Below are 26,578 nucleotides of genomic sequence, written 5' to 3'. Positions count from 1 at the left end.
TTACCCTAATCTCTTGTTAAAGCCGCGAACCATCCTTCATTCCTTCCCTTCTCTTTCCCTCTTTAAATAATACTATAAAAATCCACAGCCGCTCTCTCTCTCTTCACTCGCTGCTTATATTCGAGTTTCGAGCTGAGAATGGCGGTGTCTCCATCCATGGAGGAATTCTTGAAACAATGTCAGCAGTCAGGGGATGCTGCGTACGCTGCGTTTCGGTCTCTGTTGGAGCGGTTGGAGGATCCCAAGACTCGAGTGCAAGCTCGAATCTTCCTCTCTGATCTCCATAAGCATGTCACTGACTCCGATCAGTGCCTCCAGAAGTACCATTTCCGGATCCAAGATATATTCTTGGAACAATATGAAGGTATATACTGATTCTTTTTCTTTCTCTGGATGTGACAGTGTGAGAATTGGTGAAAATCAGCGCATTGAATTTATGGTCAATGAGTTGAGTTCAATTTTGACTTATTTTATTTAAATCAGTGTTTGGTTGCTTAGAAATGAGGATTCTGAAGAAAAAGAAAGGAAATAGAAGAAATGAAGGAGTTAACTTTATGCTCAATGTATGATTTTAGAGCTGTAATGATCGTTATTATTTGATTGTATCGTATATGAAAGTGTTTGGTGGTCGAGAAAATAGAGGAATCTGAAATGAAAAGATGAAGGTAAAATGATAATTCGTACTTTTTTTCCTCTTTGCTTCTTTGCACTGTTTTCTACTTTTCTCCTTTTCTTTTTAATTCTTCGGCATGTTATTTTCGTGGGCAACGAATAGTTTATGGTTTATTGAGTTTTCTCCTCTTATGATAATTTTCCTTTTTTGGCATTTTGCATTTGTCTGTGGCTTTCAAGTTGCGGTTTCCAAGAAAACTATGAACGAGGTCAGTCCAGTAATAAATAAATAAAGACTCAAGTATTGGGAAACTCAATTTTGTCGTTATCACAATAATTTACACTCATGTTTCTCGCTCTTGTTTCTTATCTTACATGCTCTAATTCTATTGGTAGCTTGACATAAGATAACCAAATATAATGGAGATCATAGGTTTTTTGTCATTATAAGCTTGTCAATGTCAAAGCCGTGATTCACATGCTAAAAAGAACAATCTATTGGATGCATGAAAGTGGAGCAAAATGCATTCAAATTTGGAAGTACTAATTTGAGCAGAACAGAACATAAGATATTCCTGTCTCATGAGATTATCTCTGTATTCATTACAACATTTTCTTATGTGGGTTAATAAATTTGTGTACTGTTTTTTTATATGACATTTGGATCCACACTGTAGACAAGTTTTCAAGGACTCTGTGTTCTTAAAATTTCTAGCCAGAGCATGATGTCAAACTCAGACAAGTGCTACAGCATTTTCAAAAATTTCCATAGTACCTTATCCAACTCCGCCTAAGTAGTTTGCACTTAGCCGGTCCCAAGCCAGGATAAGAGAGTAGGGTTGCGGTAGGTGACAACCAGCGTAAAAATTTCATCCCATCTTATGATATGAATTCAAATTATAAACATTGGGGCGTCCTCTATTTACGACGCAATACATCGGAGCCCGGGTGTAGTGAGAAATATGCAAGGGTGTAGGACGTTCGCCTAAAGCGACGCGCCATGCCGGCGCTTGGGTGTGGTGTTAAGTGAGCAAGGGTTCCCACATCATGGATGGGTGTGGGTAAATAAGTTAGTCCATAGGACAGATGATAGAACAGATAGTGGAACAGAACACAAGATAGACATAGAAAACAATAGAAGATATCATAGAAGGAGACCAATTAGGAATGAACAAGATAGGAGGAGGATCAGGTTAGTACTTGGAATGTTGGATCACTTACAGAAAAATTAATGAAGCTTGTGGATACCTTGAAAAGGAGAAGGGTGAATATTACTTGCATTCAAGAGACTAAATGGGTAGGAGAGAAAAGCAAGTGGTTAATTCAAGGTACAAACTGTGGTTTACCGGAAATGAGAGAAACAAGAACGGAGCGGGCATAATTATAGACAGGACATTGAAAGACGCTGTAATAGCTGTGAAAAGAGTAGGAGATAGAATTATACTAGTAAAGCTAGTACTAGAAGGAGAAATAATAAATGTAGTTAGTCTTTATGCCCCACAAATAGGACTAGATAGTGAGAGTAAACAAAAATTTTGGGAAGATATGGATGATTTAATGTAAAGCATACCGAATGAAGAGAATGTTTTCATTGGTGGAGATTTGAATGGACATGTAGGAAGTGATAGGCAAGATTATGAGAATGTTCATGGAGGTTTTGGTTTTAGCAGTCGAAATGAGAAGGGAAAAAGCATTCTGGATTTTGCTATGACATACGACCTAATACTAGCAAATACCTACTTTATAAAAAGAGAGTCACATTTAGTGACTTTCAAAAGTGGGCAACATAGAAGCTAAATCGACTTCCTCTTAACCAGGAAGACAAATAGAGCTCTATGCAAGGATTGCAAGATCATTCCAGGAGAGGTTTTAACAAGTCAACATCGGTTAGTAGTCTTGAATGTCAAGTTTAGGAACAATTCAAGTAATGTCAGAAGAAATAGTGTAACTCGAACAAAGTTGTGGGAGTTTAAAGGAGTAAAGCAAGTGAAGTTCAAAAATGAGCTTCTCGAGTCCGAAGCATGGAAGCTGGATATGGAAGTCAATGATATGTGGATACAGATGGCATCAAAGATTGGAGAAGTGGCTAGAAAATTACTTGGAGAGTCTAAAGGATATGGACCACCCTCAAAAGAGAGATGGTGGTGGAATGAGGAAGTACAAAAGGCAGTGAAGAGAAAAAGGGAATGTTATAAGAAATTACCTAAATGTGATAATAATGAGGCATATAAACAGTACAAGATAGCAAAGAAAGAGGCAAAAAGGGCAGTTAGTTAAGTAAGAGCACAGGCCTTTGAAAAGTTATATGAGAAACTTGAAACTAAAGAAGGGGAGAAAGATATTTATAGATTAGCAAGCAGGAGAGAAAGGAAATGTCAAGATCTCAATCAAGTTAGGTGCATTAAGGATAAATAAGGAAAAGTGTTGGTGAAAGATGAGGACATTAAAGAAAGATGGAGAAATTATTTTAATGATCTCTTTAATAATAGTCAAAATGGTAATAGCGTGAATATAGACTATAGAACAATAGAAAAGAATGTGAATTATACTAGAAGGATTAGATTTTTAGAAGTTAAGGAAGCACTTAAGAGAATGAAAGTGGGTAAAGCCTGTATTCCCGATAATTGAAGTATGGAAGTATTTGGGAGATATAGAAGTGGCATGGTTAACTAAATTATTTAATAAGATTCTAAACTCAAAGAAAATGTCTGATGAATGGAAGATGAGTATTTTAGTACCTATATTTAAAAATAAGGGAGACGTACAGAGTTGCTCAAACTATAAGGGAATTAAATTCATGAGCCATACTATAAAGTTGTGAGAGAGAGTTGTGGAGCATCGACTACGTCATGATACTTCTATCTCTCTCAATCAATTTGGCTTCATGCTCGGTCGTTCAATTATGGAAGCGATCTTTCTCATTAGAAGCCTGATGGAGAAATATAGAGATGTAAAGAAAGATCTACACATGGTTTTTATTAATTTGGAGAAGGCTTATGATAGTGTTCCAAGAGATGTCTTATGGAGTGTGTTAGAATAAAAGAGGATATCTATTAGGTACATACAAGTGTTGAAAGATATGTATGAAGTAGCAACTACTATTGTGCGCACAGTGGGAGGAGACACAAGAGATTTTTCGATCTCAATTGGATTACACAAAGGATCAGCTATAACCTCTTACCTTTTTACATTAGTTTTAGATGAATTGATAAAACATATACAAGAGAGTATTCCTTGGTGCATAATATTTGCAGATGATATTATTCTGATAGATGAGATGCGAGAAGGAGTCAATAGAAAGCTAGAGCTTTGAAGAAGTACTCTAGAGTCAAAGGGCTTTAAGTTAAGTAGAATGAAGACAGAATACATGCATTGCAAGTTCAGTGAAGGCCAAACTGGTGATAGGAAAGGAGTTAGTTTGGATGGAGTGGTACTGTCCCAAAGTAATCACTTTAAATGTTTCGGCTCAGTTCTTCAAGTAGATGGGGGATGTGAGGAGGATGTTAGTCATAGGATTAAAGCCGGAAGATTGAAGTTGAGACGTGCTACGGGAGTTTTATGTGATCGCAAGATTCCCAATAAGTTGAAAGAAAAATTTTACCGTATAGCCATACAACCGGCTATGTTATATGGTAGTGAGTGTTGGGTACTGAAGGAGTCGTATGCGTCTAAGATAAGATTGCAGAGATGATAATGTTAAGGTGGATGAATGGCCATACTAGACTAGATAAAGTCCATAATGAGAGTATTAGAGAAAAGGTAGGAGTGGTGCCAATTGAGGATAAGTTGAGAGAAGGGAGATTGTGGTGGTTTGGTCATGTGAATCGTAGACATACAGAGGGTCTAGTTAGACAAGTAGAGCACATTAGGTTAGAAGATAGAAAGAAAAAAAATGGTAGACCTAAATTGACTTGGAGGAGAGTAATACAACATGACCTTGAAGCATTACACATTTTTTAAGATTTAACTCAAAATCGTTTAGAGTGGAGAAAGTGAATCCATATAGTCGACCCCAAATTTTTAGGATAAAGGCTTAGTTGAGTTGAGTTGAGTTTTCACAGTACCTTATCCCACTAAAACGCACCCATTATTATTATTATTATTATTATTATTTTTGAAAAAAGAAAAAAGAAGGAAAGCAAGTATCATTTTGTTTTTATTTCATTCATCATTTTAACTTTCAAGCTATATGAAAAGAAAGCCCAGAGTTTTTTCTTTCCTATTTTTGCTAGAGGATGAAAAATGTCAATGCAAATTTGTTTCATCTTGTCACGATCCAACCTATGGGCCGGACCGGCACTAGGACCTGGGTCAGCCTAAAGCCCTCGAGGCCCGTAGTAAGCCTAACTATTCCTCGACCCAACTCTAAGGCCCATTTGGGCCCAATTTCAAGAATTCAACCAGACAGAGTCCGGCCATAAAATGGACCTTTCAACGGGGAGTTTTTGACTCACCCGACCTGTAAACACAATCTATAATCAATTGGAGAGCTTAGCTCACCCTTTTACATACTCAAATGTCACAAAAATAAATGGGAGCTCAGCTCCCTCATCCCCCTCATCCAGTCCAATATACATGCATATAATAAGTTTACAGGTCCAACTTGGTAATTATATTACAGACTAAATCAAATAAATGTTTCTAACATATGCGGAAATTCTAGGAGTTAATAGAATTATACAAATATTAATAAACGACCTGCGAAGAAGGAAAGTAGGTTAACCACAACAAATATCCTCCTGTAACCTGGAAAAATAATGAACAAGAGTGAGCGTTCAACTCAGAGAGTAAAATATCAATTTTAACCATAATCTCTATAGCTATCTAAAGCTAATGCACCCTGTAGAGTGAAATACAACATAGTCAATATTTTCACATCATAACAGCAAAAAGGTAATTTGGAACACTCACACACCCGATAATGTCAAACAATACATATATGGGAGTTGATCTCTTATACAACCCTCTTAATCCAAACTGTGCCAGCGAAGAATTCAAGCTCGGACTTTCGCTTAATAAACCAAATCGGGGTCCCAACGAAGAACTCAAGTTGTGTCTACCCCGAAGAACCGGGTCCCAGCGAAGATCTCAAGCCGTGTCTACATGTCCTGTCTATAGCCAACACCACACCACACGCACGCCAACTCACGCACACTGCTCCAAATTACTACAACAACATCCATGGCACTTTAACAATTATGAATGCAACATAAAACGTGCCTAGTGTTTAACTACGTAGATATATATTTATAAGTGATGCATGGGCATGGTTGAACATATAAAAATATCGAAATTACAATTAAAATTAATATTTTACTCACAGACTCAACCGAAGTCACTGTGGCTGCTAGGCGAAGGAGGAAGGCTGTCCCGGCTCACCTGACAATTTTTATTACAATCATTTAATAAATTTGACTCAATACAAACTAAGAAAAAGACCAAAGATGTCCTAAGTCGTGTCGAAAATCCGGCAGAGTCTCCCCTATACCTAGAACCTACCCAACCTGCAAAAAGACTTAAAACACACTTCTATATCCACAAACCATACACCCACAACTCAATCATATCACACAGCCCCTCCTGGGCCCATCTAAACAGTCATCAATCACAACATATAAAATTACAGTTTAGTCCTCATAATTTAACCCTCTCGCAAAAACTATCCAAATGAGTTCTAAAAATTCTAAAACTTTGCCCTGCGGTCCTTAGCATCATTAATAAGCTAATGCAAAAAGAATTATAATTTTCTGAGCTACCACGAATATTTCATAAATTTTTAATCCAATTCAAGCACTAAAAAATCACGAAAAAGTAAGGTTCGGGTTTACCTATGCCGATTTCGACTCCGGAAACGCTTTCGGGACTTTTGACAACGGTGGGGTAGCCAAAATCTCGATCCAATTCCAAGACTTTTTCGGTAGCCGGTCTGTCTGGCCGGAAATTCACAGATCAGGGCAATTGTCGAATTTCCGTAAATAAAAGGTACCTACACGAAGCCCACAACACGGGGGTTAGTATATAATTTTTACTAAATTTTCTAAGCTCATTTAATGCTCTGAAAAATACTACGAAGTTTCGTGGGACCCACCGAAAAACTGTGTCGGAAAATTTCAAAATTTATATTGCGGCAAAGCTCTCGACGAGTAGAGCGCTTTGGTACTCTCGGTTTTCTCGTGGGGTTTACGGTTTGTGAATCTAGCCCAAAAGTCGAAATAGGCTAAAACTTCCGGACAAAAATTGGGTAAACCGCTCAATGGATTTTGGTGTTCTTGGTGTCTATGGAAAGCTCTCGAGGTGTAGATGGTGTTTGACACAAGACCTGGCCTAATCGGTGGCCGGATCGACCGGATTTCGGCCGAAAAGTCGAAACGGCGCGCTGCTCGTCGCGCCTCTTCGCGGGTAGTTTTCGGCCGCCTAGAAGGCCGGCCGGCGGTGGGAAAGGCTGGGGCGGCGCGCTGGCAAGGTGGGGAGGCGGCGGCACGGCCTGGGGAGGAGGGAGGAGAGAGAGGAAGAGAGGTTGGGACGCGCAGGGAAGGGAAGAAGAAGAAAAGAAAAGGCCGGTCCGATTCGACTGGTCCGATCTGGTCCAGTTCGATTCGGCAGGTCCGATTCAGGATACAAAATTTTAAATTTTTACTCTGCCTTGGGACCGAAAACGAGGCCTAAAAATTTCGAAAAAATTCTAGAAAACTCAGAAAAATTCATAGACTCCAAATATATTTTTAGTTTTGCCACGTGGTCTTTAAATTAATTTTTAAAAATCATCAAAGTTTTTTTATTTTTTCAAAAAATCGAACCCGATTTCTAAAATTCGAAAAATCTCAAAAAATTTTTCAAAATTTAATTAAAATAAAATATCAATATTTACCCACAAAATAATAAATTTGAAAATTAGGGGTGTTACATTCTTCCCCCCCTACAGAAAATTCGTCCTCGAATTTTATACGAGGCAGATAAAGTACAGAATTACACATTGATTAGATAAGGCTACTTGCTACGCATGTCCCGCTCTGACTCTTAGGTGCACTCTTCCACTGACTGACTCCTCCACAAAACCTTAACTATAGGGATCTGTTTTGATCTTAGTTGCCTCACTTGGTAGTCCACTATGGCTACAGGTTGCTTCTCAAACGTCAGGTTTTCTTTCAGCTCTATTACATCCGGCTGTAGCACATGAGAAGGATCAGGAATATATTTCCTGAGTATGGAGATGTGAAATACAGGATGAACATGAGAAAGGTTAGGTGATAACTTCAACCGGTAGGCAACTGCTCCAACTCTATCAGTAATCTCAAAAGGTCCAATATACCGAGGTGTCAACTTGCCCTTCTTTCCAAATCTCATGACTCCCTTCATCGAAGAAACCTTTAGGAATACATAGTCGCCTACTGCAAACTCTACATCCCTCCGTCTGGGGTCTGCATAACTCTTATGCCTACTGAAAGCTGTTTTCAATCATTCCCTGATTAAAGGAACTATCTCTGAAGTGTACTGCACTAGGTCTACATCATGCACCTTCGCTTTTTCCATTTCCGTCCAACACAGATGAGACCTACACTTTCTGCCATATAATGTCTCATAGGGTGCCATCCCTATGCTGGAATGATAACTGTTGTTGTAGGCAAACTCCACCAGGGGTAGCTGATCATCCAATTGACCTCCAAAATCCAGAACACACACGCGAAGCATGTCTTCTAGTGTTTGGATCGTCCTTTTGGACTGTCCGTCTGTCTGAGGGTAGAAAGCGGTACTAAAGTTCAACTGCGTGCCAAGTGCCTTCTGCAACTTTCTCCAAAACCGAGAAGTGAACTGGGGCCCTCTGTCAGATATTATGGAAGCAGGAACTCCATGCAATCTGACGATTTCTTGAATATAGAGTCGGGCGTACTGTGCAACAGAATATGTGATCTTCATAGGTAAGAAATGAGCTGATTTAGTTAGGCGGTCTACAATTACCTATATCGAATCATATCCTCGCGTGGTACGAGGCAATCCAGTCACAAAATCCATAGTAATCATTTCCCACTTCCATTCTGGGATAGGGAGCTCTTGCAGCTTCCTTGATGGCCTCTGGTGTTCAAACTTTACCTTCTGACAAGTCAAGCACTTGGACACGAAGTCTGCTATGTCTCTCTTCATGCCATTCCTCCAATAGCTATCTTTCACATCATGGTACATCTTGGTGGAGCCTGGGTGGACATTGTACAGTGTATAGTGTGCCTCTCGCATGATTTCATTTCTAAGATTGTCCACGTTGGGCACACATATCCTGGAACCTTGCATAAGAGCGCCATCATTGGCAAATTCAAACTCACCACTTTCACTCTGCTGTACTCTTTCTATGATTTTCATCAGTTGTTGGTCTCTATGCTGGGAAACTCTAACTCTGTCTCGCAGGTCTGGTCTCACTGAAAAATGAGCCAATAATACCCCCTCATTTGAAAGATCTAAGATCAAACATTGATCCATCAACTCATGTATTTCCTGAATCAACGGTCTCTTCTCCGCTGATATGTGCGCCAAGCTGGCAGAAGGTTTTCTGCTCAAAGCATCTGCTACTATATTGGCCTTCCCAGGGTGGTACTGGATGGTACAGTCATAGTCCTTCAGAATCTCCGTCCATCTTCTCTGTCTCAAATTTAAGTCCCTCTATTGGAAGATGTACTTCAAACTCTTGTGGTCGGTGTATATCCCACACATATCACCATACAGGTAGTGTCTCCAAATCTTTAGTGCAAAGACTATAGCCGCCATTTCCAAATCATGGGTGGGGTAGTTCTGCTCATACCTCTTTAGCTGTCTTGAAGCATAAGCAACTACTTTTTCACTCTGCATCAAAACACACCCTAAGCCAACTCTGGAGGTGTCACAGTACACGGTATATCCTTCACCACTCATCGGCAGTGTCAACACAGGGGCGGTGGTTAGACACTCCTTAAGCTTCTGGAAACTCTCCTCACAATCATCTGTCCGAATGAATGGAACATTCTTCCGAGTTAACTTAGTTAAGAGAGCTGCTATCCTAGAAAAATCCTGCACAAAACGCCTATAGTAGCCAGCTAGGCCCAGAAAACTTCGCACATCAGTGACGGTTGTAGGCCTAAGCCAATCACTTACAGTCTCAATTTTCTTGGGATCCACTTGAATGCCTTCACTAGAAACCACGTGTCCTAAGAATGAGATGCTTTGTAGCCAAAATTCACATTTTGAAAATTTGGCATATATCTGCAACACCATCTTCAAATGCCACACGTGTTCTTCCTCGGTTCGAGAGTATACCAAAATGTCATCTATGAATACGATGACAAAATGGTCCAGGAATGGCCTGAATACCCTGTTCATCAAGTCCATGAAGACTGCTGGTGCATTAGTGAGTCCAACAGACATCATCAAGAACTCATAATGACCATATCTTGTCCTGAATGCTGTTTTGGTCACATCCTCATTCCTGATTCTCAACTGATGGTAGCCTGCTCGCAGGTCTATCTTGGAAAAGAATCTAGCTCCTTGGAGCTGATCAAACAGATCATCGATCCGAGGAAGTGAATACTTGTTCTTCACAGTCATCCTGTTCAGCTGTCTATAGTCAATGCACAACCTTATTGACCCATCTTTCTTTCTCACAAATAGAACAGGAGTACCCCAGGGTGAAGTGCTCGGACGTATAAAACCCTTGTCCAAAAGTTCCTGTAGTTGTTCCTTTAATTCTTTCAATTCTGCTGGTGCCATCCTGTAAGGCGGCATTGATATGGGGTTTGTACCCGGTACAACATCAATGTAGAACTCTATTTTCCTTCCTGGTGGCAACCCTGGAAGCTCCTCAGGGAAAACATCCACGAATTCTCTGACAACAGGAACATTTTCTATGTTGACACCTTCTACAGATGTATCTCTCACTAATGCCAAATACCCTTGATATCCACGCCTCAACATTTTTCTAGCACTAATTGCTGACATCAAATTATATGGAGCCACACTTCTGTCACTATCAAAGCTAAATTCTTCCACACCAGGTATGTGAAAATACACTTTTTTGTTCCTGCAGTCTAAAGTGGCATAATGAGTTGTCAACCAATCCATTCCCAAGATTACATCGAAATCCATTATTGGTAGAGGAACCAAGTCTGCTGGGAGAATCTTTCCATCTACTACTACTGGGCTACCCGGAAAAACCATATCTACATTTATGTTGTCATTAAGTGGGGTAGCTGAAGACAAAGGACATTCTAAAGTTGTAGGGTTCCTACCCAATCTCATGGCAAACACTGGGGAGACAAATGAGTGTGTAGCACCCGGATCTATTAAAACACGAGCCTCATAGGAATAGACTAGAAGAATACCTGCCACAACTGCATTGGAAGCCTGAGCATCCTGGTGGGTCAGGGTGAAAACTCGAGCTTGACCTCTACCCTGCGTTGCAGAACCCTGATATTGATTTCTACCTACTGATTTGCCTCCAAATCCACGCCCCCCTTGTCCTTAGCCCTGTTGGCCACTGAATTGACTGCCTGCCATATTGAAAACACCAAGATACAACTGGCGAACAACATTTGCAACAGAACCCTATGACCCCATCTGTGGCTCGCTGAACACGGGGCATTCCCTAGCAAAGTGACCTGTTTGGCCAAACCTAAAGCATACTCCTGAACCCATCAGACAAGATCCTGAATGTCCTCTTTCACACTGTGCGCAAGGTGCCAAGGAGGATCCTGAACCAGACCCAGAACTGCTGTATCCCGAACTGTGACCACTACTGGATTCGTACCCTGGTTTAAATCCTCGAGATTTGTGTCTAAAGCCACTCCTCTTATTCCTGCTTCTTCCTCTGTAATTACTTTGGCCTCCGCTGTCCGGAGCACTCATGTGGGAAACACCTGAAGAACCCTTTGCTCTATTTTTCTTTGCTCTCCCACTGTCATCTCCGGTGTAGCTAATCTCAATCTGTAGAGCTCGATCAACTACCACATCAAAAGACTGATTAGACATCATGGCCAGGTTTGCATACCTCCTATCAAGCCCCTTCAGGAACCTTTTCACCTTCATACTTTCTGTAGCCACTGCTGTAGGGGCATATCTGCTAAATTCCAGAAATTTTGTAGCATATTCATCTACAGACCTGTTATTCTGCCTTAAGGCCTCAAAGGCCCACTGCTTTTGATCTCTGAAACTTTCTAGTACAAACCGGTTAATAAACAGTTCCACAAACTGGGTCCATGAAAAACCCTCCATCCGAGGTAATATATAGTCATTCATCCATTGTCTAGGCATAGACCCCATGACATGCTGCACACATTCTATAAGTCTGCTATTAGTTAACTGCAACTCTGTTCCTGCCTGTCTGCAGGAATCCAAAAACCGATAGGCATCGTCTGACACATCATAAGTACTAGGCACCAATTTCTTAAAATTAATTATCTGTTTGTAATGTTTCCCCCTTGGTGCGGTGGACTGCTGCTGTTGGGGAGGGTGGACCATATACTGTGCCATCATATCGATAGTTCTCTGTAAACCAGCTAGAGTAGCTGCCATAGGGTCCATAGGACCCGGGGCCACAAAAGACTGTTCCTGAATTGATGGCAGCTGCTCTTCTACTTGAGCAGCTCTAAGCCTCCTACCCCGCTTCCTTGGAGCAGGCGCCTCATCCTGTGCCGACACCTCATCAGGCACATCTAGTTCTGGTGCAGTGGCAGCTCTCCTGCTTTTACGCATTTTTCCTGAAATTCAGCAGCATTAGCCCACAAAATTTCAAAACGGCATGTTACATAACTCTATAGACTCATATTTACACATAATATATGAAGCAGAAACTAGAAGCAAAGATGACAATGCAAGATGAATGTGGACCCTATTTTCCGCATGTGACTCTTATTAGACTCTTCCCAACACTTTAGACAATTTTTTCCTATGAATCTGGAGCCTAAGCTCTGATACTACATTTGTCACGACCTAACCTATAGGCCGGACCGGCACTAGGATCTGGGCCAGCCTAAAGCCTCCGAGGCCCGTAGTAAGCCTAACTATTCCTCGACCCAACTCTAAGGCCCATTTGGGCCCAATTTCAAGAATTCAATCGGACAGAGTCCTTTCAACGGGGAGTTTTTGACTCACCCAACCTGTAAACACAATATATAATCAATTGGGGAGCTCAGCTTACCCTCCACATACTCAAATATCACAAAAATAAATGGAAGCTCAGCTCCCTCATCCAGTCCAACATACATGCATATAATAAGTTTACAGGTCCAACATGGTAATTATATTACAGACCAAAATCAAATAAATGTTTCTAACACATGCGGAAATTCTAGGGTATATAGAATTATACAAATATTAATAAATGACTTGCGAAAAAGAAAAGCAGGTTAACCACAATAAATATCCTTCTGTAGCCTAGAAAAATAATGAACAGGAGTGAGCGTTCAACTCAGAGAGTAAAATATCAATTTTAACCATAATCTCTATAGCTATCTAAAGCTAATACACCCTGTAGAGTGAAATGCAACATCGTCAATATTTTCACATCATAACAGCAAAAAGGTAATTTGAAGCACTCACACACCCGATAATGTAAAACAATACATATATAGGAGCTGATCCCCTACACAGCCCTCTTAATCCAAACTGTGCCAGCGAAGAACTCAAGCTCGGACTTTCGCTTAATAAACTAAATCGGGGTCCCAGCGAAGAACTCAAGCCGTGTTTATCCCGAAGGACCGGGTCCCAGCGAAGATCTCAAGCTGTGTCTACCAGTCCTGTCCATAGCCAACACCACACCACACGTACGTCAACTCACGCACACTGCTCCAAATTATCACAACAACATCCATGGCACTTTAACAATTATGAATGCAACATAAAACGTGCGTAGTGTTTAACTACATAGATACTTATTTATAAGTGATGCATGGGCATGCTTGAACATATAATAATATCAAAATTACAATTAAAATTAATATTTTACTCACAAACTCAACCGAAGTCACTGTGGCGGCTAGGTGGAGGAGGAAGGTTGTCCCAGCTCACCTGACAATTTTTATTACAATTATTTAATAAATTTGACTCAATACAAACTAAGAAAAAGATCAAAGATGTCTTAAGTCGTGCCGAAAATCCGGCAGAGTCTCCCCTATACCTAGGACATACCCAACTTGCAAAAAGGCTTAAAACACACTTTTATATCCACAAACCATACACCCACAACTCAATCATATCACACAGCCCCTCCTGGGCCCATCCAAATAGTCATTAATCACAACATTTAAAATTACAGTTTAGTTCTCATAATTTAACTCTCTTGCAAAAACTACCCAAATGAGTTCTAAAAATTCTAAAACTTTGCCCCGCGGTCCTTAGCATCATTACTAAGCTAATGCAAAAGGAATTATAATTTTCTGAGCTACCACGAATATTTCATAAATTTTTAATCCAATTCAAGCACTAGAAAATTACGAAAAAGTAATGTTCGGGTTTACCTATGCCAATTCCGACTCCGGAAACGCTCTCGGGACTTCTGACAATGGTGGGGTAGCCAAAATCTCGATCAAATTCTAAGATTTTTTTGGTAGCCGGTCTGTTTGGCCAGAAATTCACAGACCAGGGTAACTATCGAATTTTCACGAATTGAAGGTACCTACACGAAGCCCACAACACGGGAGTTAGTATATAATTTTTACGAAATTTTCTAAACTCATTTAATGCTCGGAAAACACTACAAAATTTCGTGGGATCCATTGAAAAACGGTGTCGGAAAATTTCAAAATTTATATTGTCGCGAAGCTCTCGACGAGTGGAGCGCTCTGGTACTCTCGGTTTTCTCGTGGGGTTCACGGTTTGCGAGAAATCTAGACCAAAAGTCGAAATGGGCTAAAATTTCCCGGACAAAAATTGGGCAAACCGCTTGATAGATTTTGGTGTTCTTGGTGTCTATGGAAAGCTCTCGAGGTGTAGATGGTGTTTGACATAAGACCCAGCCCAATCGGTAGCCGGATCGGCCGGATTTCAGCCTGGAAGCCAAAAAAGCGCGCTACGAGTCGCGCCTCTTCGCGCGTCGTTTTCCGCTGCCTGGAAGGCCGCCTGGCGGTGGGGGAAGGCTGGGGCGGCGCGCCGGCGTGGTGGGGAGGCTGGGAAGGCGGCGGTGCAGCCTGGGGAGGAGGGAGGAGAGAGAAAACGGGAGAGAGGGGAAGAGAGGTCGGGACGCGCGGGGAAGGGAAGAAGAAGAAAAGAAAAAGCCGGTCCGATTTGACCGGTCCGATCCGGTCCGGTTCGATTCTGTCGGTCCGATTCAGGATACAAAATTTTGAATTTTTACTCTGCCTTGGAACCGAAAACGAGGCCCAAAAATTCTGAAAAAATTCTAGAAAACTCAGAAAAATTCGTAGACTCCAAATATATTTTGAATTTTGCCACGTGATCTTTAAATTAATTTTTAAAAATCATCAAAGTTTTTTTATTTTTTTGGAAAATCGAACCCGATTTCTAAAACCCGAAAAATCTCAAAAAATTTTCCAAAATTTAATTAAAATAAAATATCAATATTTACCTACAAAATAATAAATTTGAAAATTAGGTTGTTACACATCTGTCTAGCTTTCTCAGTGTTTTACTTTGGAAAAATGTTTAATTCACCTAATAGTCCCTTATGCATCAGTTAATTTGGCTGTTCCTGACTTCTTGATATCTTCTAAAACAGATCCTCTTGTTCTCTTTTCTTCCATTGTAACATTTGTTTTGTGATTTTATTACACTACATTTGACATATAGGCATTGTATTTCTTGGTTGCTTTGTATGATTATCCATGGCTCATTGTTGTTTTACCTATTTATTTTATAGAACTGTCAATCATGGACCCGTAGAATGGTTGTTTATTGGTTGCTTTGACACCTTCTTTGCCAAGTGCAGGTTATAAGGGGAGGAAGAAATTGACAATGATGGTAATTCCTAGCATTTTTATCCCTGAGGACTGGTCCTTCACATTTTATGAGGGACTGAATAGACATCCTGACTCAATCTTCAAGGACAAGACAGTTGCTGAGCTTGGCTGTGGAAATGGATGGATATCCATTGCTATTGCTGAGAAGTGGCTGCCTTCAAAGGTTTTTTGCTTGCCCTAGTCTTGCCTTGGTCCTTATTTAATGGGCTTTTATGGAGCCTATCAATGATACAACCTCCGTCAAGTAGTTTTAATTTTTTCCTAAATAACCTTTTGCAGGTGTATGGCCTCGATATTAATCCTAGAGCAGTAAAGGTATCCTGGATAAACTTATATTTAAATGCTTTGGATGAAAATGGTCAAATCATCCATGACGCAGAGAAGAAAACTTTACTGGATAGGGTGGAGTTTTATGAATCTGATCTACTTGCTTATTGTAGAGATCATGACATTCAACTTGAAAGAATTGTTGGATGCATACCACAGGTATTCTTGCAATGCTTATCACAGGGAATTATCAAAGACACTAGATGGAGTTAGTTTATCAAGTGACTTGTTAGTAGTTTATGTTTTCATAATTGTTATTAGACTCTTACTTTGCCGTTGCTTATTTTCTTCTTGCAGATTCTTAACCCAAATCCAGATGCAATGTCTAAAATGATTACAGAAAATGCAAGTGAAGAATTTCTGTATTCGTTGAGTAACTACTGTGCACTTCAGGTTGGGAGACAATCTTAATAAATTGCAATTATCTGTAGTTTAAAGTTGTTAGTAAATCAGCATGGTAAGTGGTGCAACTTGAGTACTTGATTGCAATTTGCAGCTGGAAAATTATAATTGGGGCTGTACGGTTTAAATATGCAAACCTCCACACCTTGAAAAAAAGGAGTTCTTTCTATCTGATAAACTTTTGCTACGAGCCTGATGGAATTCAATTGGTCAATGGTGTGCACGGTTCAAGTGCTAGTTTAATCACTATCTCATCATAGTTAATCAAATCTATTGCTGTCTAGTAAACCATTTCAGTTTGAGTTTGCTCGCGGAGACCAACGTCAAGATTTTAGAACTTTGAATTTCATTAATGCTATGCGTAATTCAAATTAATCTGCATAATAATTATGTTCAAAAAATTAAAAAGCTTGCATGATAAACTTTGGTTCTATCATGAGTATCGATAGGAATTTCTCCATTTTGGTAGGTACCTAATTTTATTTGTAATCATTTTGATTGGATAAGCAAATTGGCAAATGAATGGTATGGAAATAATGATTTGTATATTCTGAGATATTTTTATCTTTAACCCAATACAGATTTATGCTAATTGATCAACTTGTAATTTTGGAGTAAATATAGATTTATGCTAATTGATCACCTTGCACTTAACATTGAAATATCTGCTATCAGTATCTATATGTTTAAATAGCTTATCTTCATGGCATTGATTTTAATGACTCATCTGCATCACAATTTTGCTTTCTTATTGAATGATACATTTATGTGTTCTGTATTTTGTAAAATGTTACTTTGAGTAGTTTATATTTTGGACAAACATAAATATAATGACATCAACAACAACTATGCCTTAATACCAAATTAGTTGGAATCAACCATATAGATTATTTTTTGGCATTCAGCTCTATTAGTCACCAAGTCCGCATCAATATCTAAAACTTATAAATCCTTTGATATCACTTTCCCCCATGTGATTGCTCCAGCTTCATGTATTGAGTTAGATTTTTATTTAATTATTTTTTTGCTAATGTAGGGGTTTGTTGAGGATCAGTTTGGCCTAGGCCTAATTGCTAGGGCTGTTGAGGAAGGAATATCTGTAATCAAGCCTATGGGGATTATGATTTTTAATATGGGTGGTCGTCCAGGGCAAGCTGTTTGTAAACGCTTGTTTGAACGCCGTGGATTTCGTGTTGACAAGCTTTGGCAGACTAAAGTTATACAGGCATGAAAAACTTTTCAACTGAAAACTCTTTTTCCACCCAAAATGCTCTCCTTTTGAAATGTTTTGTTGCAGGCTGCTGACACCGATATTTCAGCCTTAGTTGAAATTGAGAAGAACAGTCCACACAGGTTTGAGTTTTTCATGGGTCTTTCTGGAGATCAGCCGATTTGTGCTCGAACAGCATGGGCCTATGGGAAGGCTGGTGGTCGCATTGCTCATGCTTTATCAGTTTACAGTTGTCAACTTCGTCATCCAAACCATGTCTGTGCTTCATTTGAGTTTGCATTCTATTTCGTGGATGTTTGCTGCTCCTGAAAATCATTAGATGGATAATTCTCTTAATAAATTTACAGGTTAAGAAAATATTTGAGTTTCTTAAGAACGGCTTCCATGAGGTCAGCAGTTCTTTAGATTTGTCTTTTGAGGATGATTCTGTTGCCGATGAGAAGATCCCATTCCTAGCTTATCTTTCTGGTGAATTGAAAGAGAGCTCAAGTTTCCCTTATGAGTCACCAGCTGGCAGCAAACGTTTTCGTAATCTAATTGCAGACTTTATGAAAATATATCACCATATTCCACTCAGTTCCAACGTAAGGATTCATTCTTTACTTGTTTTAAATCAAAGTAATATGGTATACGATTCTGCTATCTAGACATAATTTATTTTTTATTTTAGGTAACAATTTCATGATGCTTGCTTGATTGCATGGGTAACTAACTTAATATGATTTATTTCAACTTGACCGTTACGTTTTTGCCATTTTGTATGGATTGTAGCTAATAGCTTTGTAGGTTATTGACCTGTATTTTCTTTTCAGAATTATGATGGCTATAAAAAATGGCTTGAAATTTATTCCATTTGTAGGCTTTTTTGGTTCTTTATTATATAAGCTACATTGTTGACAATCTTTTTCAATTCTTCCACAAGAATGTTGTCATCTTTCCCTCAAGGGCTGTTGCAATTGAAAATGCTCTTCGATTATTCCCACCTCATCTTGCAATTGTTGATGAACATCTGACTCGACACCTACCTCGGCAGTGGTTAACATCTTTAGCAATTGAGGTATGCTGTACTTGATATTCTATATTTATTTGTTGTTTATAAGGAATGAGGCATCAAATTGATGGCTTCAGCACCTAGAGTATTCCAAACTTCAAAAAATTTCTTATGATAATTTTGGAAGGGGAAAATCTGACATATGTATTCCACCTTGGCTGTTGGTGTCTGGTTTTATGTTTGGAGCTGATAATGAGGCATCATTATTATTAATACTATCTGGCCCTTCTGTGGTGAGAATGCCTGGGTCCAGACAAGGAAAATTTGTTATAATGGAGCTGTTGGGTGAGATTGGTCATGGTACGATAGTGCTATCAAGGCCAAAATAATTATTCTGTTCGACCCTCCACTGGGGAGAATGACAGGCCTAAACTAGGGGAGGTTGTCAAATCCAAGTTCCACATCGATAGTTCAATGGGAAGCTCTTTGGATTTTTTCTTTCCTAAGCTTATTGAGCTATAACAAATCTTTACATTATCTTTTGTTCGTTTTCTTTGTTTAATTGTTCATATCTTTTTCAATAAAATGTTAAAACCATCTGACAAAATTTCCACTTGCTAGGCATATTACTCATGCATATGGCATAATTGATTTTGTCATTATCAGATGACTCTTAATCTACATGGCTGTGAGTTAATTGTTCCCGAGTCACTTGCCACATATGTTTTTTAACTTACCAATGGGAAGTAAGTTATTATGCCTGCATAGTATTAAATATAATCCTCATTGATTTCATATTTCAAGATGTTGCTTTGTTAATTTTCTTAGTATGTTGATTGCCATAAATTTTTGTTTAAAGAAAATTGTCTTCAAAAGAATGGAAATGCTAACAGAGAATTTTCCTGTTATACGTATCAAAATCCAACTTCATTTGGAGGCTGACTTCTGTTGCTGCATGTCTAATATCTACTTTTATGTTTTTATCATACTGTAGGGTACAGAAAATTATGACCCATCAAAGGATGCAATTACAGTCATTGAAGCACCAAGACAGTCTGATTTAATGGTAGAGCTGATAAAGAAGCTCAAACCACAGGTGGTGATTACTGGGATGGCTCAATTTGAGGCCGTGACTAGTTCAGCTTTTAATCAGCTTTTAGATATTACCAGAGAAATTGGATCTCGCCTTTTCTTAGACATATCTGATCAGCTTGAGCTATCCAGCCTTCCAAGTCCCAACGGAGTCCTAAAATATCTTGCAGGAACTCGGCTACCTTCGCATGCTGCAATCCTTTGTGGCCTTGTAAAGAACCAGGTATTTGTTTATAATAATTAACTCATACTATCGCTTAAAGAGACTTTCTATTTTATGTATTTAGTCAATATAGGGAGTCATGAAATTCACCTTCACTTGGTTTCTTTAGCATGTTGTTATTTTACAGATTCTCCACTTCAATAAAAATTATGCTGGTTCCAGGTTTATTCAGATTTAGAAGTAGCTTTTGTCATTTCAGAAGAAGAGGCCATTTTTAGAGCCTTGTCCAAGACTGTGGAAGTACTAGAAGGAAATACTGCACCAATCAGGCAGTTTTATTATGGCTGTCTTTTTCATGAGCTGCTAGCTTTTCAGCTTGCGGATCGACATCCGCTTGCAGAGGTTTGTCACTCTTCTACTTAATTGGATTTTCAGAGCTTGGCGCTATTATGCAGCTGAATATGCGAGTAACCAAAACTTTTACTACTTTCTAACTAGATAAATAGCCAGTTAGCAATATGATCAAACATTAAAGTGTCTATCTTCTGTTAAGTTAATATATTGGAAAAAGGCGACATAGGAGTGCTAACTTTGATAAGTTGTTTTATAGTGGTGCGTTTGATTTGGAAGAATAGCAAGTTAGGTTCTGGATTGTGGTTTTCCTGAATTTATAACATAACATCTGGGAGGAATATGTATAGTATTCTGTTCTATACTCATAGATGATTTATTACTGAAGAAAAATAATGGTAAATGCTACTCTTTTTTTCTCCTTTTCCAATTTTAGTCATTTGGCTGATTGTTCTTAATATGAATTATGGAATAAGTCATTGGTTATTGAACTATTTAACATTTCATGATATCAATCTGCAAGCTTCAATGTGTTGGTGATTTATTGTTTTAAGTTTTTCTATAAAGCTGCTTTTATTCCTGGGGGCAAGTTTGATTACAAAATTGATTTTTGATGTTTCCTTCAGAGGGAATGTGAAAAAGCCAAATCAGTTGACGCAATTGGGTTTGCTAGTTCTGCTATTTCAGTTCTCAATGATTCTGAGTTGTCAATTGGAGAGGAAGAAAAGTCTTCTTTGATTCACATGGATGTAGATCAAAGTTTCTTGCCCATTCCTTCTCCTGTCAAGGCTGCAATCTTTGAAAGTTTTGCAAGGCAGAACATGGCTGAATCAGAAACTGATGTCACCCCTAGCATCAAGCAATTCATCAAGAGCAACTATGGGTTTCCTAGCAACAACAGCACAGAGTTTATATATACAGACTTCTCACAAGCCCTGTTTAATAGACTAATCCTATGTTGCATCCAAGAAGGAGGAACATTTTGCTTCCCAGCTGGCTCAAATGGGAACTATGTGTCCGCTGCCAAATTTTTAAAAGCAAACATTATGAGCATCCCTACTGACTCTGGATCAGGTTTCAAGCTGACAGACAAACTACTTAATGGTGTACTTGAAACTGTGAATAAGCCATGGGTTTATATTGCTGGTCCAACAATTAACCCTTCAGGCTTGCTTTACAGCAACAAAGAGATGGAGAATTTATTAACTACTTGTGCAAAATTTGGGGCAAGAGTTGTCATTGATACTTCATTTTCAGGATTGGAATTTGATTTGGAAGGTTGGGGAGGGTGGAATTTGGAGGCAACATTGTCAAAGTTGAATTCTTCTGGCAACCCATTATTTTCTGTCTCTTTGCTTGGAGGACTGTCTCTAAGGATCCTAAGTGGAGTACTCAAATTTGGTTTTCTGGTTTTAAACCATCCTTCCCTGGTCAATGCATTTTATAGCTTTCCAGGATTAAGCAAACCTCATAGCACTGTGAAATATGCGATAAAAAAGTTGCTGGGTTTGAATGAGCAGAAAGCAGATCTGACAATTGCTGTGGCAGAACAAACTAAAAAATTGAAATCCAGATCCCAGCGCATGAAAGAGGTATTAATTGTTATTCTGGAAGTTCTCTATTTGTTATTTATGTGGAGGCTTTCTTAAGGTTGCAACAATAGATTGTGTAGGCTTGGGACGTGAAAACAGCCACTTTTTGTAAATAATGCTGAAGGGTAGAACTGTTTATAGAATTTCCTTCTTGAAACTCTACCTTCATGATACTATAACTTATTTAATGATCGTGACCTAAAAGCCAGTTCCTAGTCGTACCTCTGAAAGAGGAAAAGAAAATAAAAATGACCCAAACCCTCTCTGGTAGATAAGAATTTTTTTCTCCTTGTCAAATAAAATTGAGAGAAAAGTTAAAAGGACACCTGTTGATTCTATTCAGTATTAAGGCGTAGTTGTTATTATTATTATTGATTTCATGATGCACTGATGACTATAAAGGTCTTTGGGGCCTTACTACAGTTTTTCAATCCCTAACATAACATATATTTAAGTTTGTACTTATGTGTTACATATGCCAAATGTGCTGTTAACCCTCTCTCTATCCCTCACATTAGTCTGAAGAATATCTACCAAGTATTAATTTTTTTTTCCGTTGTTTAGGACTGCAATTCCATTACTTCGCTTCCCTTTAGCATATATTTTACTCATTTGATATAAAGGAAAAAAAAAGTGCTACATAGGTGTCATGAAGATGAAACAATTGACTTTTTAAACAGTTGACATTTTTTATAATTCTAAGTGCATAATAATGGTATTAATGGCAATTAAATTCAAATCCTAGTTCTGGTGTTTTCATGTTCTGAATTATAGAGAAATAACTATTGGTATCTTTGCGTCCATGCTGTCAGACCAAGTAAATCTTAACACCGGAATGTATTTCACTACAAGTCTCTTTAAATGGCTTGCTTAAGTGATCATATCATAAGCAACATTTATCCTTGTATTTTCTCTTCTAATTTTCTTTTTCATGATGTTTTTTGCCAGACACTAGAGAAATGCGGGTGGGAGGTTCTCCAGCCTTGTGGTGGTGTTTCCATGATGGCAAAGCCTTCTGCCTACCTGAACAAGGTTGTGAAGATCAAGCATTCACCTGACGATGATGTGAAAAATGCCACTACTTATGAAGTCAAGCTTGGTGACTCCAATATCAGGGAAGCCATTGTCAAGTCCACTGGTTTATGTATCAACAGCGGCTTATGGACTGGAATTCCTGGATACTGCCGCTTCACATTTGCTTTGGAAGAAAGCGACTTTGAGCGGGCATTGAATTGCATAGCTAAATTCAAGGATCTTTTAAGTAACTAAAATGACCTATTATAATCATATGTTTTATCTGATTCCTTGGTAAATAAAGCAAATCTGCAATCTAACTTACAGAACTCACAGCGATCTATAAAGTCAGCATCAGCTGAGGTATTTCTTTTATCCTTTTAAAATCACACCAATCCATGTTTCTTACTTGATTGTGTTTCAGTTCAATGCCAATTTCTGTATGAACTGTCAAGTGGATTTTATTGGAATCTTGTTCAATACCCACTTTGTTTTCTGCCCATTACACAAGGTGTACTTTCATAACTTTGATTGTCATTTGTGATTGTTCCGGAAAAGGGTATATATGGTATTCTCAAAATTATGAATATAGCTTTGTGATTGCATTATGCACAAGAGAGATATCTAATATAAATGGGATTGTGAGTTTATATATGATTTAGAAAGGGAAATACGTTAATCTTGGGATTAGAAAGGCAAAAGATGAACTTTTCATCTCAGGTGATATTTTTGGTAAAAATAGGAAAAGTTGCTATAATTTCACATGTTGAAAATTTATGCATGAAATTTGATGTATGATATCTTGGATAGTTGATGAGTGTCTCACCAGGAATCATGGCAAATTATTAAGTGCACCCGATGTATGTCTACCTTCATTATTAAAATAGTGGGTTTCATCTTTCTATTTTTACTGTGTAACTGTTTTTATGTGAGTATAAGGTGTATTATTTTTTAGTGCACTGAGTGTACTCTATAATTTGCCAGGAATCATTTAGGGTTCCTTTACTATTTAGGATATCATACATCTCAACCAGATAGAAATGACAACAGGCAGTCGGGTCTGGCTTAAGATTACTCCCCCACCCATGCCCCATAGAAGATTGGAATCGGAAGAGAACTTTTGACGGAGAACAGGGCAGGGCAAGTTTCTTCGAGGGTTTTTTTTTTTTTATTTTTTCAACTCAACTCAATTCAACTAAGCTTTTATCCCAAAAATTTGGGGTCGGCTATATAGATTCGCTTTTTCCACTCTGAACAATTTTGGGTTAAATCCTCAGAAATGTGTAATACTTCTAAGTCATGTTGTATTACTCTCCTCCAAGTTAATTTAGGTCTACCCCTTTTTTTCTTTCTATCCTCTAACCTAATGTGCTCTACTTGTCTAACTGGAGCCTCCTTATGTCTACGCTTCACATGACCAAACCACCTCAATCTCCCTTCTCTCAACTTATCTTCAATTGGCACCATTCCTACCTTTTCTCTAATACTCTCATTACGGACTTTATCTAGTCTGGTATGGCCACTCATCCACCTTAACATTCTCATCTCTGCAACTCTTATCTTAGATGCATACGACTCTTTCAGTGCCCAACACTCACTACCATATAACATAGCCGGTCGTATGGTTGTACGGTAAAATTTTCCTTTCAATTTATTATGAATCTTACGATCACATAAAACTCCCGTGGCACGTCTCCACTTCAACCATCCGGCTTTAATCCTATGACTAACATCCTCCTCACATCCCCCATCTACTTGAAGGACTGAGCCTAGATATTTAAAGTGATTACTTTGTAACAGTACCACTCCATTCAAACTAACTCATTCCCTATCACCAGTTTGGCCTTCACTGAACTTGCAATACATGTATTCTGTCTTCGTTCTACTTAACTTAAAACCCTTTGACTCTAGAGTACTTCTCCAAAGTTCTAGCTTTCTATTGACTCCTTCTCGTGTCTCATCTATCAGAACAATATCATCCGCAAACATCATGCACCAAAGAATACTCTCTTGTATATGTTTTGTCAGTTCATCTAAAACTAATGTAAAAAGGTAAGGGCTTATGGCTGATCCTTGGTGTAATCCAATTGAGATCGGAAAATCTCTTGTGTCCCCTACCACTGTGCGCACAATAATAGTTGCTCCTTCATACATATCTTTCAATACTTGTATGTACCTAATATATACCCTCTTTTGTTGTAACACATTCCATAAGACCTCTCTTGGAACACTATCATAAGCCTTCTTCAAATCAATAAAAACAATGTGTAGATCTTTCTTCACATCTCTATATTTCTCCATCAAGCTTCTAATGAGAAAGATCGCTTCCATAGTTGAACGACCGGGCATGAAACCAAATTGATTGAGAGAGATAGAAGTATCATGACGTAGTCGATGCTCCACCACTCTCTCCCACAACTTCATAGTATGGCTCATGAGTTTAATTCCCTATAGTTTGAGCAACTCTGTATGTCTCCCTTATTTTTAAAAATAGGTACTAAAATACTCTTCCTCCATTCATCAGGCATTTTCTTTGAGTTTAGAATCTTATTAAATAATTTAGTTAACCATGCCACTCCCATATCTCCCAAATACTTCCACACTTCAATTGGTATTTCATCGGGTCCACGGGCTTTACCCACTTTCATTCTCTTAAGTGCTTCTTTTACTTCTAAAGATCGAATCCTTCTAGTATAATTTACATTCTTTTCTATTGTTCTATAATCTATATTCACGCTATTACCATTTTGACTATTATTAAAGAGACCATTAAAATAATTTCTCCATCTTTCTTTAATGTCCTCATCTTTCAGCAACACTTTTCCTTCTTTATCCTTAATGCACCTAACTTGATTGAGATCTTGACATTTCCTTTCTCTACTCCTTGCTAATCTATAAATATCTTTTTTCCCTTCTTTAGTTCCAAGTTTCTCATATAACTTTTCAAAGGCCTGTGCTCTTGCTTGACTAACTGCCTTTTTTGCCTCTTTCTTTGCTATCTTGTACTGTTCATATACCTCATTATTATCACATTTTGGTAATTTCTTATACCATTCCCTTTTTCTCTTCACTGCCTTTTGTACTTCTTCATTCCACCACCATCTCTCTTTTGAGGGTGGTCCATGTCCTTTAGACTCTCCAAGTACTTTTCTAGCTACTTCTCTAATCTTTGATGCCATCTGTATCCACATATCATTGGCCTCCATATCTAGCTTCCATACTTCGGATTCGAGAAGCTCATTTTTGAACTTCACTTGCTTTACCCCTTTGAACTCCCACCACTTTGTTCGAGCTACACTATTTCTTCTGACATTACTTGAATTGTTCCTAAACTTGACATCCAAGACCACCAACCTATGTTGACTTGTTAAAGCCTCTCCTGGAATGACCTTGCAATCCTTGCATAGAGCTCTATTTGTCTTCCTGGTTAAGAGGAAGTCGATTTGGCTTCTATGTTGCCCACTTTTGAAAGTCACTAAATGTGACTCTCTTTTTATAAAGTAGGTATTTGCTAGTATTAGGTCGTATGCCATAGCAAAATCCAGGATGCTTTTTCCCTCCTCATTTCGACTGCCAAAACCAAAACCTCTATGAACATTCTCATAACCTTGTCTATCACTTCCTACATGTCCATTCAAATCTCCACCAATGAAAACATTCTCTTCATTCGGTATGCTTTGCATTAAATCATCCATATCTTCCCAAAACCTTTGTTTACTCTCACTGTCTAGTCCTATTTGTGGGGCATAAGCACTAACTATATTTATTGTTTCTCCTTCTAGTACTAGCTTTACTAGTATAATTCTATCTCCTACTCTTTTCACAGCTACTACTGCGTCTTTCAATGTTCTATCTATGATTATACCCACTCCG

At 38.6% G+C, this 26,578-nt stretch overlaps 1 protein-coding gene across 1 annotated transcript; it reads left to right on the top strand.

Moving 5' to 3' along the window:
* Window positions 1-44: 44 nt before the first annotated feature.
* Window positions 45-23,205, top strand: LOC110667562 (methionine S-methyltransferase-like). Its single transcript, XM_058151224.1, has 12 exons — window positions 45-364; window positions 15,512-15,705; window positions 15,822-16,028; window positions 16,167-16,262; window positions 17,308-17,496; window positions 17,569-17,757; window positions 17,850-18,086; window positions 18,425-18,559; window positions 19,488-19,808; window positions 19,971-20,150; window positions 20,726-21,691; window positions 22,640-23,205. The coding sequence occupies exons 1-12, from the start codon at window positions 139-141 to the stop codon at window positions 22,958-22,960; spliced, it is 3,261 nt and encodes a 1,086-aa protein (XP_058007207.1). The 5' UTR covers window positions 45-138; the 3' UTR covers window positions 22,961-23,205.
* The last annotated feature ends 3,373 nt before the right edge of the window (window positions 23,206-26,578 follow it).

The sequence above is a fragment of the Hevea brasiliensis genome, chromosome 8 (assembly GCF_030052815.1).
Source record: "Hevea brasiliensis isolate MT/VB/25A 57/8 chromosome 8, ASM3005281v1, whole genome shotgun sequence".
Classification (NCBI taxonomy): Eukaryota; Viridiplantae; Streptophyta; class Magnoliopsida; order Malpighiales; family Euphorbiaceae; genus Hevea; species Hevea brasiliensis.
This window is presented reverse-complemented; position numbering and strand designations above follow the sequence as displayed.

Coding starts and splice junctions, on each gene's coding strand:
- LOC110667562 (XM_058151224.1), top strand. CDS start 139: ATGGCGGTGTCTCCATCCATGGAGGAATTCTTGAAACAATGTCAGCAG. Junction 16,263..17,307: donor GTAACTACTGTGCACTTCAG/GTTGGGAGACAA, acceptor TTGCTAATGTAG/GGGTTTGTTGAGGATCAGTT. Junction 18,560..19,487: donor TAACATCTTTAGCAATTGAG/GTATGCTGTACT, acceptor ATCATACTGTAG/GGTACAGAAAATTATGACCC.